Source organism: Magnolia sinica, chromosome 1 (genome assembly GCF_029962835.1).
Source record: "Magnolia sinica isolate HGM2019 chromosome 1, MsV1, whole genome shotgun sequence".
Classification (NCBI taxonomy): Eukaryota; Viridiplantae; Streptophyta; class Magnoliopsida; order Magnoliales; family Magnoliaceae; genus Magnolia; species Magnolia sinica.
Window position 1 is genome coordinate 124,199,148 of NC_080573.1, and position 15,843 is coordinate 124,214,990.

The 15,843-nt window shown below is 41.1% G+C and overlaps 1 protein-coding gene across 1 annotated transcript; it reads left to right on the forward strand.

The window, feature by feature from the left end:
- Window positions 1-1,113: 1,113 nt before the first annotated feature.
- On the forward strand, window positions 1,114-14,903 carry LOC131256793 (ras-related protein Rab7-like). The gene is made up of 7 exons (XM_058257839.1): window positions 1,114-1,274; window positions 1,543-1,569; window positions 1,682-1,781; window positions 13,131-13,277; window positions 13,363-13,443; window positions 13,966-14,111; window positions 14,708-14,903. The coding sequence occupies exons 1-7, from the start codon at window positions 1,222-1,224 to the stop codon at window positions 14,775-14,777; spliced, it is 624 nt and encodes a 207-aa protein (XP_058113822.1). The 5' UTR covers window positions 1,114-1,221; the 3' UTR covers window positions 14,778-14,903.
- Window positions 14,904-15,843: the final 940 nt, after the last annotated feature.

Sequence of the window (15,843 nt, forward strand, 5' to 3'; positions counted from 1 at the left end):
GGGCGTGCCAAACAGACCCAATGAACTTGTCTGAGATATAGCAATCCCATGGTTCTTTTTCCAATCCACTAACACCACCATCATTACCTTAAAATCCATCCCATCCCTCCAATCCCATGGAATTTGCCCGGCCAAACTGGCCGGGGTGAAAACGGTAGTGAAATCAACAATAAAAGCAACGCAGTGGAAAGGGGTGAAGGAAACGGGACTGAAAGCAACGCAGTGGAGAGGAGTGGTAGTTTCATCCTCAAATTCATTGTCCGTACGAGCATGTCTAAGTTCGTATGTTAAATTTGTATTGCTTCATAAAAATTGCTGGATAAAAGGTGGGGTCCACAGTCATCAATTTATCCACATTGAAATGTTGAACTCTTCATTCTGCAAAGGATCCAATTTCAATTACAAATAACTGAAAAGACAACCAAATTACCTCTATTTTGAGTTTCTCACTATTTATTGTGATACTTGGGTCACAAGTGCCTGGTTCAAATGGAGCTGTAGAAGGCTCTGTCACGTCTGGCACCATGCAATTTTCGAGCTAGACAAATGGATAGCTTGGCTAGCTAGAAATTCCAAACAAATGGACAGCTTTTATATTTTGTATTTCCAGCATAAAAAGTTGAAACTCGTCGTGGAGACGGTTTGGATCATTGAAGATGACCCAGATGCAAAGCCAACCCTCAGGATCGTATCGTACCTATACGGTATGTCTGGATATACTCAAGCAAACCTCAAAATACTCCGCAGAGTGTGACGAATGATACGCGGTTACTAAAAAATTACTTGGAAATTGCAAAAGTGCAAACGAGTAATTCATATTCCAAATTGCGTGGGAAATTTTAACTGTATCATGAATAAAAAATTCACGCTTATTTGATCATCTGACTATACGTTATGTGGACATAGATCGGATGGTTAAAAAATGAAAAATTGCCAATGTTCTAATTTCAACTAACAAGTGTAGCGATTCAGAGGTCGAAACTTCTCAACCAATCTTAGTTTTGGTTTTAACTTAGAGACAGTTTATATACCACAGTTTAGACGGTTTGATCTGAGTTGGATATGCCACGTCGGCCATTTCTATGTACCGCGTATCAAGCACCATACGCAGACAGAGTATCAAACAAACTCCAAAAAACAAAAAGAAAATAACACGAAGGAAAGAGAACGAAAGAATCTCTCTCTCTCATTCAATTCCCGGGATTTAGGGCTTCGAAATCCATGGCGTCTCGAAGGCGGATGCTTCTAAAGGTCATAATCCTCGGAGACAGCGGGTATATTCTCCTCTTTTTCTTCCCCTTTTCACTTTTCCCCCGCAAATTTTCCGATCTAGAATCTCAGAAATCTAGGTTAATTTACCTATTTTTCCAATTTACCTATTTCAGAATCAGGGGTTCGTTTGATCGTTTGTTATTTCATGGATTATGGCGTTTTCTATTGAACTCTCTTTGATTTTTGGGTTCTGTAGATCCGGTGAAGTTATTCTTTGAATGTCTGTTCAAAATTCGTATTAACAATTGCATATGTTTGATGTTTTGGTAGGGTCGGAAAGACGTCTTTGATGAATCAGTATCCTCGAACCCTAGTTTTTTTTCGCCTTATTTTCATGTTCTGATTTGAGAAATATATGGGGTCTGGTTTATTCGGGTGTGATTTTGTTTGGATTAACCACTGCGTTTAGATATGTGAATCGGAAGTTTAGTAATCAGTACAAAGCAACGATCGGAGCAGATTTCTTGACAAAAGAAGTGCAATTTGAAGATAGGCTATTCACACTGCAGGTGTGTTGTGGACTCATAAACATGTTTTTGTGGTGTGAGTTTTGTTTTTGATTTCTTCTCTTTTTAGGGTTGTGATGAATTGTTGATTGGTTGTGATAACTGATAACCACTGATCATGGTATAAGAAAATCATCTTGTGTTCTGGGTTTTATCTTTCTTAGTGGTAAGATTATTCCCCATGTTGCTTTTTGTTATATGCCAAGCTACTGTTTGCATCGAGTGAGGACTCTTAAGGCCCTATGTTATAGATGCCTAAAAATGAGTTCATCTTGTTTTAGTTAACAGGAATTGTGTATTAGAGATGTTGATCATAATAAGTTCATGTAATTTGTAATTATGTATTAGAGTCAAGATCTCTAATAGGTCGTTTCTATTAACTAAAAGGAGATAAACTCATTTTTAGGTGTCTACCTAGTAGGGCCTAAGCTTGATTCTATGATATGATTATTTATTTATTTATTTTGTAGTAATTGGAATTATGGGCTTCATGATTTATCTGCACAGAGTGAGGATTTCGAGTGATTTTTCTGCCTTGGGACATTCCATAATTACTTCTATCGATACATTGGGCTATGGTCCATGTAAGTTGTGGGCACAAAACATGATCTTGCCATCTAGGCATCATGTTTTTAAAACTTTGTGGCGAATTCCAGTATTTCTTTTGTTAATAATATTAGTGATTTAGAGTGTGAATTGTGGGATGGGAAAATGATTATATGAGCTAGTGTCATTATTTTTTAAGAGAGAATGAAATTTATTAGAAAAAGCCCGAAGGCAAAAGAATACAAGTGGCAAACCGCAAAATGATAAAACAAAACAAAACAAAAAAGGAGGCCCCTAAAACAAAAGACCCCCCTAAGAGCACAAATCAGTACAGATCCCACTCCCTCATCAGGACCACCACCCTAATAGACAGCCTCAGCTGAAAAGAGAGGTTCCTGAATGTACAATTGTTCCTCTCAGCCCAAATAGCCCAGCAGCACACAAGAAGAGTCAGCTGCCACGAAGAACTTGCATTTTTTCCCCAAATACCTTCATGTCACATCGGAAATAGGTCCTCAATCGATCTAGTCATAACCCACGAAATCCCAATGCCCCTAGAATGGCAGACCAGATAACTCAAGCAAAAGAGCAATGGACGAAAATATGGTCTATGGATTATTCATCCAACTTGCAAAGGCAGCAGAACCATGGTGTGTCGTAAAGGCCGTTACGGGGCTGTAAAGGCCGTTACGTAAAGGTAACGGTGGCAACCGTTACACGTTACGGGGTCGTAACGGCTGTAACAGCCGTTATGGAAAAAAAAAAATGACCCGTAATTGTCGTTAACGGCACGTTACATCCCTATAAAGGCCATAATAGCCCCGTAATTGTCTGTTATGGGACAGATATAGGTTTTCCATACTTTTTAATCAACATTACGAGGCAGATACAGGTTTTTCGGGGTTTTTTTAAAAATAATAATTAAAAAAAAAGAGACCGTAACGGCCGTTACAGGGGACGTAATAGCCGTTACGACCCGTATCGTAAAGGTAACAGTGGTGGCCATTATTGCCACCATTACCGTTACAGAACACCTTGAGCAGAACCTAGGGATTATCATCCCTCCCTTACATAAATTATCAAACATAAGGACTCTTTTTCTGCCCACTAGCCAGCCAAATGCCCCGACCTTGGGTGGGGGACCATAAAACGAAGTTGGTCCCGTAATAGTATTTTTCCCTCCTAGGGATGGACGACTAACCATAGAGAAGAAGGATTTCACAGGGAAGCAACCAAAGTTGTCACACAGCTAACCAAAGAGTCTCTCGAACCAGGGATGGAAAAGATTCCTTTTAGGTGTACAATCATCTGCATGAACTCCAACGTCTTCACATCAGTAAGGTAACTAAGGTTACGTTTGCACAGAGGGGCCCGCACCCCGTTCTCACCCACCTGGAGAAGCATTGATCAATGAAGAGGTCTGGTGAAGGGGCCAAGGCAGCCAATGTAGTGAATTCCGAAGCAAGCAAAGAATCCCGTTCCAGATGTGAGATGCTCTATATAGAGAAGACGTCTTGATCCACCATCCCTTCATCAGTCCCGTATTTCCCAGCTAAATCGTTGTTCAATCATTATTTGGACAGAATACCATTTGACCAAACCCCTTTTTTCTTTGGCATTTAGCTGATGTCAATCCAAATGGACAAAATTCTATAAGGAAATGTTCCCCATATGGGAGGCTCTCTACCAATCCCATTGTTTGTAAAGTGTTCTCCATGGCATTGGCTTCTCTTTGGAAGTGATGAAGCGTATTGCATATGATAGAAGCCAAGTCATAAATTTCATCAAAAATGAACCCCAACTGCAAAGTGTTGAAGTATTTTGTTTCCCAAGAAATAACATTACTTGATTCCATTCTAACAACAAGTCACCTTACAAGAGAAATCAAAAGATGATTTCAGCTCCTTTATTTGGCATCTTGTGCAGAATTCCTTGACCAGTTTGGTCAATACAATGGATTACAGCTGCATGATTTCCGGGCCACCACTTTTCAGGGAAAAAAAAGAAGAAGGATTTCCGGGCCACAAACCAGGGAGTCTTGTTCTGATTATCATTACTAAGATTATTTGACACATAATTCATATGTATCATATTTTTTCTCAGCATCAGAATCTGACTCATCATCATCATCATAGGCTCGCCCTAGCTATTTGGGGTCAACTTTCTCACGATTAACTTTTCTGCTAATCATTCTATGATTAGAACTTAGAAGGACCCACCATGTTTGCTAGATGCACCCTTTTCTGGTTTTGATAATGAAATAGTACAATGCTGTACTATTGTATTACCAATGCCGAAAGAAAGGATGCATTAATTGGTAAAGGTTGGCGTAAATAGAAGCTTCGAACAAGAATTCTACTTAACGAAAAGGAGAAAGCAGAAACCAAGTTGGATGATAAAGTGTTTTTTCCCCCTTTAATGTCTATAAGACCCTTAGGCTGCTCGCTATGCTAATATTGCTGGGTTCAATTGAGCATAATAGGTGCAGACTTGCGGTTCTCTTTGCCTCCTAGAGCAGATGGATATGGATTTCATAATTGAGAACTAAGCCTTGGATTCCATGTCAACTGGAACAGACTATCTTCTTAGAAGGGGCGGGTTGTTAGTTAATCCAATGAATGGTACTTGATTTCAACCCACAATCAAAGATTGTTTTGTTCTGAACTATAGAGCATAGCTGCACCCCAAAGATCCAGCATCAATCGTAACAACGGCATAGTAAAAAAGAAACAGTAATATTTCCTCCAAACTATAGCAATGGTAAAAAGAGAAACAGAAAATAAAAGAAAATGATCAAGTAGTGTGCAAGCAGGGTTGAACCAAAAATTTGCATTAGATGAGAAACTTTTTAGTAAATGCTTCTAGATTATTTTCAAGGTTGAACTTATGATCAGTTCTGCATGCAAGGCAGTGGGTGCCATTTGTAGGGGGTTCATGCAAGGCCAATGTTCAATCTATTGATGATATCAGCCGATACCATTATATGGTACGAAACATAGGGGGTTATCACAAAAAATACCTCTTATTGACGGTAATATCATTGATACATGCCGATATATTGCAGTTTTAATGATATTTCGCAAATATCGTGCTATGGTTGCAATTTTGCCGATGTATCATCGATATTTTGGCGATATTGCAAATAAAACTAGTGTAAAATCAACGAAAATCAGATTTATAAATAAATAAATAAAAATTGTACTTTTTTTGGGGTTGTCTTTGTAGTTGCATTTTAAGAACTCCACTTGAATTTTTACATTAAAACATGAATTTGGTGGAGAAACCATGACAAGAGGGATTTTCTCTGATGATACACACCGTTCTGCCCCCGAAATATTAGTTTGGACCGAATATTTGTTTTTTTGTCTTTTAAGATCTCCTGCAGTTCCATTGAAAAATTCCACCATTTTCCCAAAGTTCCCTGATGGCTCCCTCAACCGGGACACAATATTTTCCTATGTTTCCCATGATAATTCTGTATCTCAAGGGTGCGATGCCGATACTTAAAACCTTGTTTGAGGGCGTAACCATATGCTACAGTGCCAAAGTGGATGTCTAGAGACTCAAGATTGAGGCCATTGCTTTCCACTCGGCTGAAACTTTCCATGTTATGCACCTAGTTATATATTATATTTGTTCTTCTAAGATCGGAACAGTAATTGGTCAAATGTTATAAATAGTAGTGGGGAGAAATTGAGAGAAGGTGAAATAGTAACTTGGAAAGCCCCCTTCCTAGTGTATGGGAGCTCAGCTTTGACAGAGGCTTCACTGGGTACCCTGGCCCTCTGGAACTGAGGGGTGCTTAGGAGGTTGACATAATCATAAGGTTCTCTGGTGTGGTTGGTGTGGACTCAAAGATGGCAAAAGTGTGAGTGCTAAGACAAAGGTCAACATTGTTTGTGGTGTCCCATAGCAGTCATTAATTACTGAAGGGGTTTACAAACAACAAAATTGGGGGCATCTTCAAGGTGGCTTTGAGCCATTGAGTAATGAATTTTTTGGGTAGTGACATTTGGGATTGAGAACTGATCACGTATAGGCAACAGTACAATATTTGTGATATCATACCTTTCACACCAACATTCCACTTTAGGAAATCAGTGCCATGAAAACGATATGCCCCACCATGAATGAAGATTGTGCTTCTCGAAAATCAGGCTGATCCGCCTGCAAGGTGGGATGCACCTGTATGTTGACTGTTGAGTCAGAATGTTGGTTGTCCATTGATTCCTACGTTGTGGCCCACCTGATGAATGGACCAGCCTGATTCTTGTGGCCAGATATCTTCATGGTGGTGGCATCTTGGTAGCAAAGATGGTATGGTACCACCATTTGTAGTACTTGACTGTAGGTGACTACTTCTCTTTAGGATTTACCTAAGAGTGTGGCTTTTTTTCTTTCTTTCTTTTTTTTGGTTTATAAAAGGTTAATGAGCTGGCCATCACTGATAATGAGTATCAGAGGCACTTCTCTTCAACTACTCGATTTTGCTTACTTCCCCTCCATTTCTTAATAACTGTTATGTTATTCAGTAAAAGAAGAAGAAGAAGAAGTTGCAGAATCAAACAACTAAGTTTTTCTTTTTCTCCTTCCCTTTTTGAATAGTAACCAAACAACTGAGTTTATATATGTAGTCCACTCTAGCTTGGTTGACCACAAACTTTGGAAAGCATAAATATGCTGCTAACTGGCCACTTATGATGGCTTGAGCAGATGATGTTCCATTTCTGAATTTTATTTAGATTTAAACTGAATGGTGATTTCTGAACCTTATGGAAAAAAAATTCTTTCAGCAGCATGTTGGGAATTATTTGTTGTATATTTTGTGAGCTAAGAAGATCTTCAGTAGCATTTTTGTTGGGTTCATGATGGGGACATCACGCGCACACGCACGCCCCCCTCCCTACCCACGTAGGCGAGGTGGAGGGCCCTACCATCGATCTGGATCGATGACGACGTCCAGGGAGGGCCTCCTAGGTAGAGGATTATGTTTTGGTTCGTTGGAGTGGACCCGATAGTCATGTGAATCCCACCATGGGTTCTCATGATCATGGCCCACTATTCTAATTAATCTAGTACTTTGGATTTTGCTTATTATTGTTATTAGGAATATCATGGATGGTTTAGATTGCTTTCATTAGTTGTCATTTTTTATTACTTCGTCTCCAAGTAATAGGTCGCGCACATGGCGCGAGTTTTGAGGTATAGGGTTTTATTATAAATAGGCACCCCTAGTAGTCTTTTTTCTCATGAAAGATTAATCAAATTTTTACGTTTTTTCTGCTTTAAATTTCTGAGTTGTGGAGATTCAATTAGGTGTGAAACTCTCCCTTTATCGAAGGGTTGATTATCGTGGTGCAAAGCCACACCTATCCTGATTCGCCCCCACCTTCTACCATCTATATTTCTCTTCACTTACAATCATCTACGCTTCAGATCCATCCTCTATTGTAGCCGTTTTTCTCTCTACAGCAGATTTTCAGAATCTAGCCTTGCAGGAGAGCTGAAACTTCGGCGAGCACCATGCACAGACCGTACATCGGATCAGGCTGAAATTTGAAGGTTTTGTGGCCCACCCCTAGCCGACCAGGGCCAAGCTAGCCGTTTTTCGATTTGTGGGCCCCACACACGTGCGAGACACCTCCAGTGCACGTGCGTCTGGGCCTTCACCGCTGTCCACGCATGTGACGCTTCTTTGGTTCGTTTCTCTCCTCTTTCACCCCTCTTTCACCCCAAATCCCTAACCCTAACCCTAAATTACTCAAATCCTCAATTTTATGCTATTTCTTCAACCTTAGGGTTCCCTAAATTGAAATCTGTGAACCCCTTGGATTGAGAAATTATTTCTGTGCATGTGTGGATGAATTTATCCTCCTTTGATTATTATTTGGTCTATAATTTTGATTGATCCAACCCTAGCTTGTGTAGGCCTGGGCCTGCATAGATTCCCCTTGATTGAATGCTTAAACTTTTGTGTGGGATATAGAATTTTGTATAATTGTTTCTGAACCAACGTGATCTAAAGCCTGAAAATCTTACACTTCATATTTGAATTTCATGTCCTGCATCAAATTTGGTATCAAAGCACAAGGTTTTTATAGGGGAATGCATGTTTAGGGTTTAGTTTATTTGTGTCCATTGTGCATTAAGTATCATCATATAGAGTTGTTTAGAGGTCCGTAATTTCTTATATAAGCTGCTGAATTTTCTGCTATCAGAAAATCCGCTTCTCTTTGCTGGATTTTCTGTTGGCAGATTTTTTGGACAGATAGGTTGCTGGAAATTGTGTAGTATTGTGTCGTTTTCTCCATATAGAGTCCTATAGGAACATCTAGTCCTATCTAGGCGCATATAGTCATAGTAGAAGGTCCTTAGATTGAGTTAGTAGTTGTATGTCCACATGTACGAGTCGTGGTTTTATCTTGCACCCTACACTAAACATGAAGCAATTGCAAGAGTCAATGAACAAGCTGGCCCAACAATTTGAATCTTTGGGCAAGCGCTTGGAACAACGTATGGACCAACGCTTTGAGTGGTTTAATGTGCGCATTACCCAACTAGAGACCTCTGTCGGGGCAAACCCCACCATTGGGGAAGATGCCCAATCTCGAGCAGGTGATTTGGAGGTTAGACCAAGGAATGAAGGTGGCCAAGGAATTGGTCATGGGCGCGCACCCGTGCACCCACCCCGCGAGGGACATCATGAACAATATGACCCAAATGTGCAACTCCTCAAGGGAGTTAGAGTAGATGCCCCTATATTTGATGGTCACTTGGACCCTAAAGCCTTTTTAGACTGACTGACGGATATGAACCACTATTTTGAGCGGTATGACATGTCGGATGCTCGTCGAGTCCGATTCGTCAAGATAAAGCTTGTGGACCAAGCAGAGAGATTTTGGGCTACTGTAGAGCGAAAGAAAGAAAGAGCAAGGGAGCTCCCAATAGTCCATTGGGGAGACATGAAAGAAACACTTTCTTTTATCGCTTACGGTTGATTGATGAATGACAGTCTCTTTGACAAGGTTCCATGAGTGTGGCGGAGTACATTGAGAAGTTCGAAAAGTACTTGACCAGGTGTGAAGTTGATGAGGATCCCGTACTCACCCTTGCTCGATTTAAAACGGGCATCCGTACTGACATTAAGAAAGAATTGCTCGCCAAAGACATAAACACTATTGAACAGTTGTATCAAATAGTGTTAGAGGTCGAGCAATACCTCAAAACACCTATGGGAAGGCAGTTTGATTTTCACGATTCTAGTACTAAGGCCAACCCTTCTGGGGCTAAGCCTAACACTGGATACCAAGACAAACCTTCCAGCATTTTTCAGTCCAGGCCCAAGGATGATAAGGGTAAAGAAGTTATTGGGTCTAGCTCGCATAAGAGTGGAGCAACTAGGTGTTTTAGGTGTCAAGGGTTTGGTCACTTTGCCCACCAATGTGGCACGAGAGAAGGCACCAAGGTGTTCCTTATCGATGGGCAAGTAGAAGTAGTGCACCGAGAAAGTGACGGTGAAGATGAAGAATATGAACTAGTAGAAGCCCCTAGTGATGAGGAAGAGGGAGCACAAGAGTCTGCGACCCTTACAGTTGTGCGTCACGCCTTTACACAAGCAAATAATACCGATAGTTGGCGCCGTTGTTTTGTTCCTATTCAGTTTGGGTCATATAGAGCCACATTTTGGTGTAATGTTGTTCCTAGGAAGCCTATCAATCTTGTCCCTATGTCACTATCCCATAGGCCATCAGAGTTTGCAGAGTCTCTTGTGCATCACATTCATTCATGGCATCAAGAAATCATTCAAACGATCATGGCTAGTAATGAACATTACACACTTTCTGCAGACTAACATAAACGTTTTAAGGAATTCAATGTAAGGGACTCTGTGATGGTCCGCATCAAGCCAAAGCGGTACTCTCAGGGAGCCGTTCGTAAGTTACACGCACGTAGCGCTGGACCATTCAAAAATATAAAACGAAATGGTCTCAATGCGTATGTGGTAGATCTTCCACCTTCCATGGGAATTAGTTCCACATTCAATGTGGAGGATCTAGTTGCATTTCAGGAGGCCACTGATACATTTTCTAGCCTTTCGCCTAACCATCCCGATTCCCTAGACTTTTCCCTTGATCCATGGCCCTTTCCCGACCCATCTTCCCAGTCTCTACCTCTCATGCCTACCTTTCCCAACCCATTTTTCCAGCCTCTACCTCTTATACCTACCCTTCCTACACACATAGAGGAGATAGAGGATATTCTGGACCATCAGATAATCTCCACGTCGGACGGTGAGTTTCAGGAGTACCTGGTTAAGTGATAATCACGTCCAGTTTCAGACAGTACGTGATTCACTGAGGAGTTTCAGAGACTTGATCCTGACATCTTGGAGCGGTTCAGGAGTTTTGTTGGTGGCGAAATCTTCATAACCGGGAAGAGTTGATGCGGACATCACGCGCACATGCACCCCCCTACGCACGTACGCAAGGAGGAGGAGGGCCCCACCATCGATCTGGATCAATGATGACGTCCAGGGAGGGCCTCCTAGTTAGATGACTGCGTTTTGGTTCATCGGAGTGGACCCGATAGTCATGTGAATCCCACCATGGGTTCTCATGATCGTGGCCCACTATTCTAATTAATCTAGTACTTTAACTTTTGCTTATTATTGTTATTAGGAATATCATGGACGGTTTAGATTGCTTTGATTAATTGTTATTTTTTATTACTTCGTCTCCAAGTAATAGGTTGCGCACATGGCGCGAGTTTTGGGATATAGGGTTTTATTATAAATAGGCACCCCTTGTAGTCTTTTTTTTCTCATGGAAGATTGATAAAATTTCTGCATTTTTTTCTGCTCTAAATTTCTGAGTTGTAGATATTCAATTAGGTGTGAAACTCTCCTTTTCTCGAAGGGCTGACTACCGTGGTGCGAAGCCACACCTATCCCGATTCGCCTCCACCTTCTACCATCCATATTTCTCTTCTCCTACAATCATCTACGCTTCAGATCCATCCTCTATTATTGTCGTTTTTCTTTCTACAGCAGATTTCTAGAATATAGCCCTGCAGGAGAGCTGAAACTTCGGCGGAGCACCATGCACAGACTGTGCATCAGATCAAGCTGAAATTTGGAGGTTTTGTAGCCCAGCCCTAGCCGACCAAGGCCAAGCTGGCCGTTTTTCTATTCGTGGGCCCCACACACGTGTGGGACACCTCCAGCGCACGTGCATCTGGGCCTTCACTGCTGTCCACACGTGTGACATTTCTCTGGTTCGTCTCTCTCTTCTCTTTCACCCCTCTTTCACCTCAAATCTCTAACCCTAACCTTAAATTACTCAAATCCCCAATTTTATGCCCTTTCTTCAACGTTAGGGTTCCCCGAATTGAAATCCGTGAACCCCTTGGATTGAGGAATTATTTCTGTGCATGTGTGGATGAATTTACCCTCCTTTGATTATTGTTTGGTTTATAATTTTGATTGATCCAACCCTAGTTTGTGTAGGCCTGGGCCTGCATAGATTTTCCTTGATTGAATGCTTGAACTTTTGTGTGGGATGTGGAATTTTGTGTAATTGTTTCTGAACAAATGTGATCTAAAGCCTGAAAATCTTGCACATCATATTTGAATTTCATGTCCTGCATCATTTTAGTTATTATTGAAGCTTTTATTGTGATTACCCATCAGATCTGTATATTTTGCTGCAATTATTTTCTTAGGCTGGGTCCAATTTAATCTCTGCCAACATATCAAAACTGTTTCTTTCTCAAGTAACCGTGATTGTTACAAGTTACAACTGGAAACATTTACAGGATGCTGTTTACATCCTTCTTTTAGTAGCCAACTCAGATTTGTAGCTCAGCCCTAACTGAAATTGGACACGATGATCTTCCGAAGATCGCAGCATTTGCCTGGTTGACAGGGAGGAATTGAGTGTTTATAGTGGATAATCTTCATAAAAGAGGTCTCATGCGTCCAAATGTCCATCTGGTCTGCCTCACAGGCACGGAGTCTGTTGATCATCTTTTCCTTCATTGCTTTCCTTGCCTATCTGGACTAGTTTTCTGTTGCTGGTGGAGGTCTCTTCAGTGTCACCTTACTCTATCAACGGTCATTTTCGATCTTGGCATATAGGAGTTGGGGGAAAGCTCAGTAAAAAAAAAAAGAAAAAAAAAAAGATGGGCGCTCGTTCTCTTAGCTACCCTATGGGCCATCTAGGGTGAAAGAAAGAATCTGTCTCCGCAATAGGTGTGGTTCTTCAGTGGGGGTTTTCAGTAGGCCTCTCCAGTTCCTTAGGGAGTGGGTCCCTTGAGGTTTTGTTGGGTGGGGTTCCCAGCTATGGGGCTGTTTTGTTCTGTTAGTTTAGTTCTGCTTTTCTTTTTGTGCTTTGCTCTTTGCTTTCCTTGTTGTTTTCTTTTTGGCCGCGGCTTTAATAAAATTTTCATCTTTCAAGAAAAAAGAAATTGGACATGATGAAACTTTTCTGACAGCTTTTTGGATTGAGAACATTTGTCACTGGGTGAAAGTTTTTAGTTTCAACATGGAATGTTGCTGACTCTCATAAGCTAGCTGATTTCTATTTTTGTCGCCGCATCCACTTTCAAGGCCTGCTTCTCTTTTGGTGACTATGAACTATACTTCATCCAAGTCCAAGATGCTATGATGGCATTGGTGGAAATTTATTGTGAAATTTTCCATATCGCCAGACTATGATCTTAATTCCCATGTTCTATGGATTGTACTGAAGTTGCAGATATTATTGTCTGAAGGCTGATACTCAACTTCTGTAATTTTCACATGTCTAGATATGGGATACAGCTGGTCAGGAAAGGTTTCAGAGTCTTGGTGTGGCTTTCTACCGTGGTGCAGACTGCTGCGTTCTTGTCTATGATGTTAACGTCATGAAATCATTTGATAACCTCAACAATTGGCGGGAAGAGTTTCTAATTCAGGTAACTGTTGCCCGCTCCAGAGTCCAGAAGCAGGAGTTGAACACAATCAGATATTAATGTTTCTGTGGCAATGTAATGGATACAGGCTAGCCCATCTGACCCTGAAAACTTCCCATTTGTGGTGTTGGGAAACAAGACAGACATTGATGGTGGCAATAGCAGAGTGGTAAGACATTTCTTCTTTCATTGCCTGCTATAGCTGCAGAAACCTTCTACTTGGGATGTCACTTCTGCTGACCGAAAGGAGCTTAGGCTTCTTTACTTAAATTCCCATTGTGCGGGGCGGCCATTTGCCTAAATTGCCGTTGTGGTTTCTTGTCCTACGGGAACTGAGGTCAGTGGCAATTTGGGCCCATTTTGCAGGAAAAAAAAAAAGCCCACGCAGCCCAATGCGGAATCAGCTTTCTGCATTTCATAAATGTTGTACCTACCCTTTATCACTTGGGCACACACTGGAAGTTGAAACACAATCCGGTGATTCTCCAAACACAACCGTTATTTCTATATATTTCTGTTACTTCTGGTTCCAAACTTACGTGAATTTCCCCTAGATTTCAGAATTTTTAGGCCATCCCAAAAGGGAATTTCAGAAATGACTTCTGATTGCAATTCTGGGACTGCTATCAGCCTCCTTGTTCACTTTATAATTCTTTGGGGGGTGGTGTTTTTCCTGTAAATCCTATTTCAGGTCTCTGAGAAGAAGGCACGTGCATGGTGTGCCTCCAAGGGGAACATCCCCTACTTTGAGACTTCTGCAAAGGAGGGTTTCAATGTGGAAGCTGCATTTGAGTGTATAGCAAAGAATGCTCTAAAGAACGAACCTGAAGAAGAAGTGTGAGTAGTTTTAAATAGCTTTTTGCATCTACAGCTCCATGCTGGTTAAATCTAAATGGAGTTTTTTACATACTATATCATGTCACAAGTTTGGGCTGGGTTACTATATCTCTTTTCTACCATTTCCACCAAATTGTGTTTCCCACTGTGAATGGAGCCAAGCGTATCCCAAAAATAACGTCTGATGATCCTAACTACCTAATTCGCGGTAATCAAATGGGCCATCCAAACTCAACAACCAATGGCAGATAGTAAAGAATGCTTTTGTCCACAGTGGGGCTGCCATTCAGATGATTTGGACGGTCTGGACTGGCTTGCGCTTGCGCAATATTTTGTACAGTAAGGAAGTTACTATCATTCAGTGTATGGTGAAAAACAGTGATGTGTAGCCCCTAATGTTTTTGTTTGGATCAATGGACAGGCCCAGGTTGGTTTAACCAGTTTTTAAACTAGCCATGCTGACTGGTCAAAAATAAAATAAAATAAAATCCTTTGTCATGGGCCTAGTGATAGTACTTTGGCAGCTTGTCTTTTTTTTCTTTTTTCTTTTTTGGTTAATCAACTATGTGACATTTTGTTGTGTGTCGATGTTGAAGATACCTTCCGGACACCATCGATGTGGCAGGCGGAGGACAGCAGCAGAGATCATCTGGTTGTGAATGTTAGGTGAATGTGTTGTTTTGTGATGGAAAAGGGTACCCCATCCACGTGGTAATAATTCAGGGATGGTTTATTATGATTCTGTGTACAAATATTGAGTCTCAAAAAGTTTGGCATCTTTGCTTTCTTACTCTTCGAAATTTCATTTATTGCACTTGAGGTTGGAAATTTTGCGTGGTCTTTGGAAATGATCTTCTATTGGAGGATCTTCTTCTCATCTTCATCATCGTAGATAACGAGACATCGCATTTTTCATTTAGGCACACTTTTTCAATAACCCGACTGGGCAGAAACAAAAATTAAGGTATGGTGATCTGTTACCTAAACCAAATTAAAGTTTTTTTTACCATGCTACTGTATGGTTATCTGTTACCTTAACCGAATTTATGAGAAAAAGATCTCTATCACAAGGAGATGTTACACTAGAGCCTGTAGTACTGATATGTGGTAGAGCCATCCCTCCACATTACACATTGGGGAAGTGTCAGCCTGGTCAGCCCATCCAGTGGACATTGTATCATGGCTGGACCATATGTGAAAAATCTCATTCATGAGTCAAGTCCTAGTTGTCCCCTCTCTCTACTTTTCCACATTGAATGCCCATTAACCATCCATTTTTTAACTGTTGATTTCAAGCCCATCCATTTGATGGTTAGGGTAATCTGATCCTGCATTTTGAAGTATAGGAAAGTGGTTTGATAAGAGTCCCAAATAACAAACAAGACGGGGCAATCACTGGTAACAAGCAACCCGACTGTGCTGTGGAGAGTGCACATCCATGCTGCCTGGTACATGGTATAATTTCCTTGGCTGTATCCTGGTTGAGAAAGAAAGGCTTGCAGAATGCGAAAGACAAAAACGGGCACTTTTTGGTCTTGAAAGTGACAGATTTGCATGATTTGTTAATAAAGTAACCGACCGGAAGAAACATACCCAAGTGGGCGTGTAGAGACGTTGGCATATCAGCTGCGGCAGGGGCAACCCATAAGAGCCAAGGAGGAAACAACATTCCAATTTTCAACGTAAAAAAGGAAACAACATTCTTATGTCTAATATATAACGCCCAATTCCA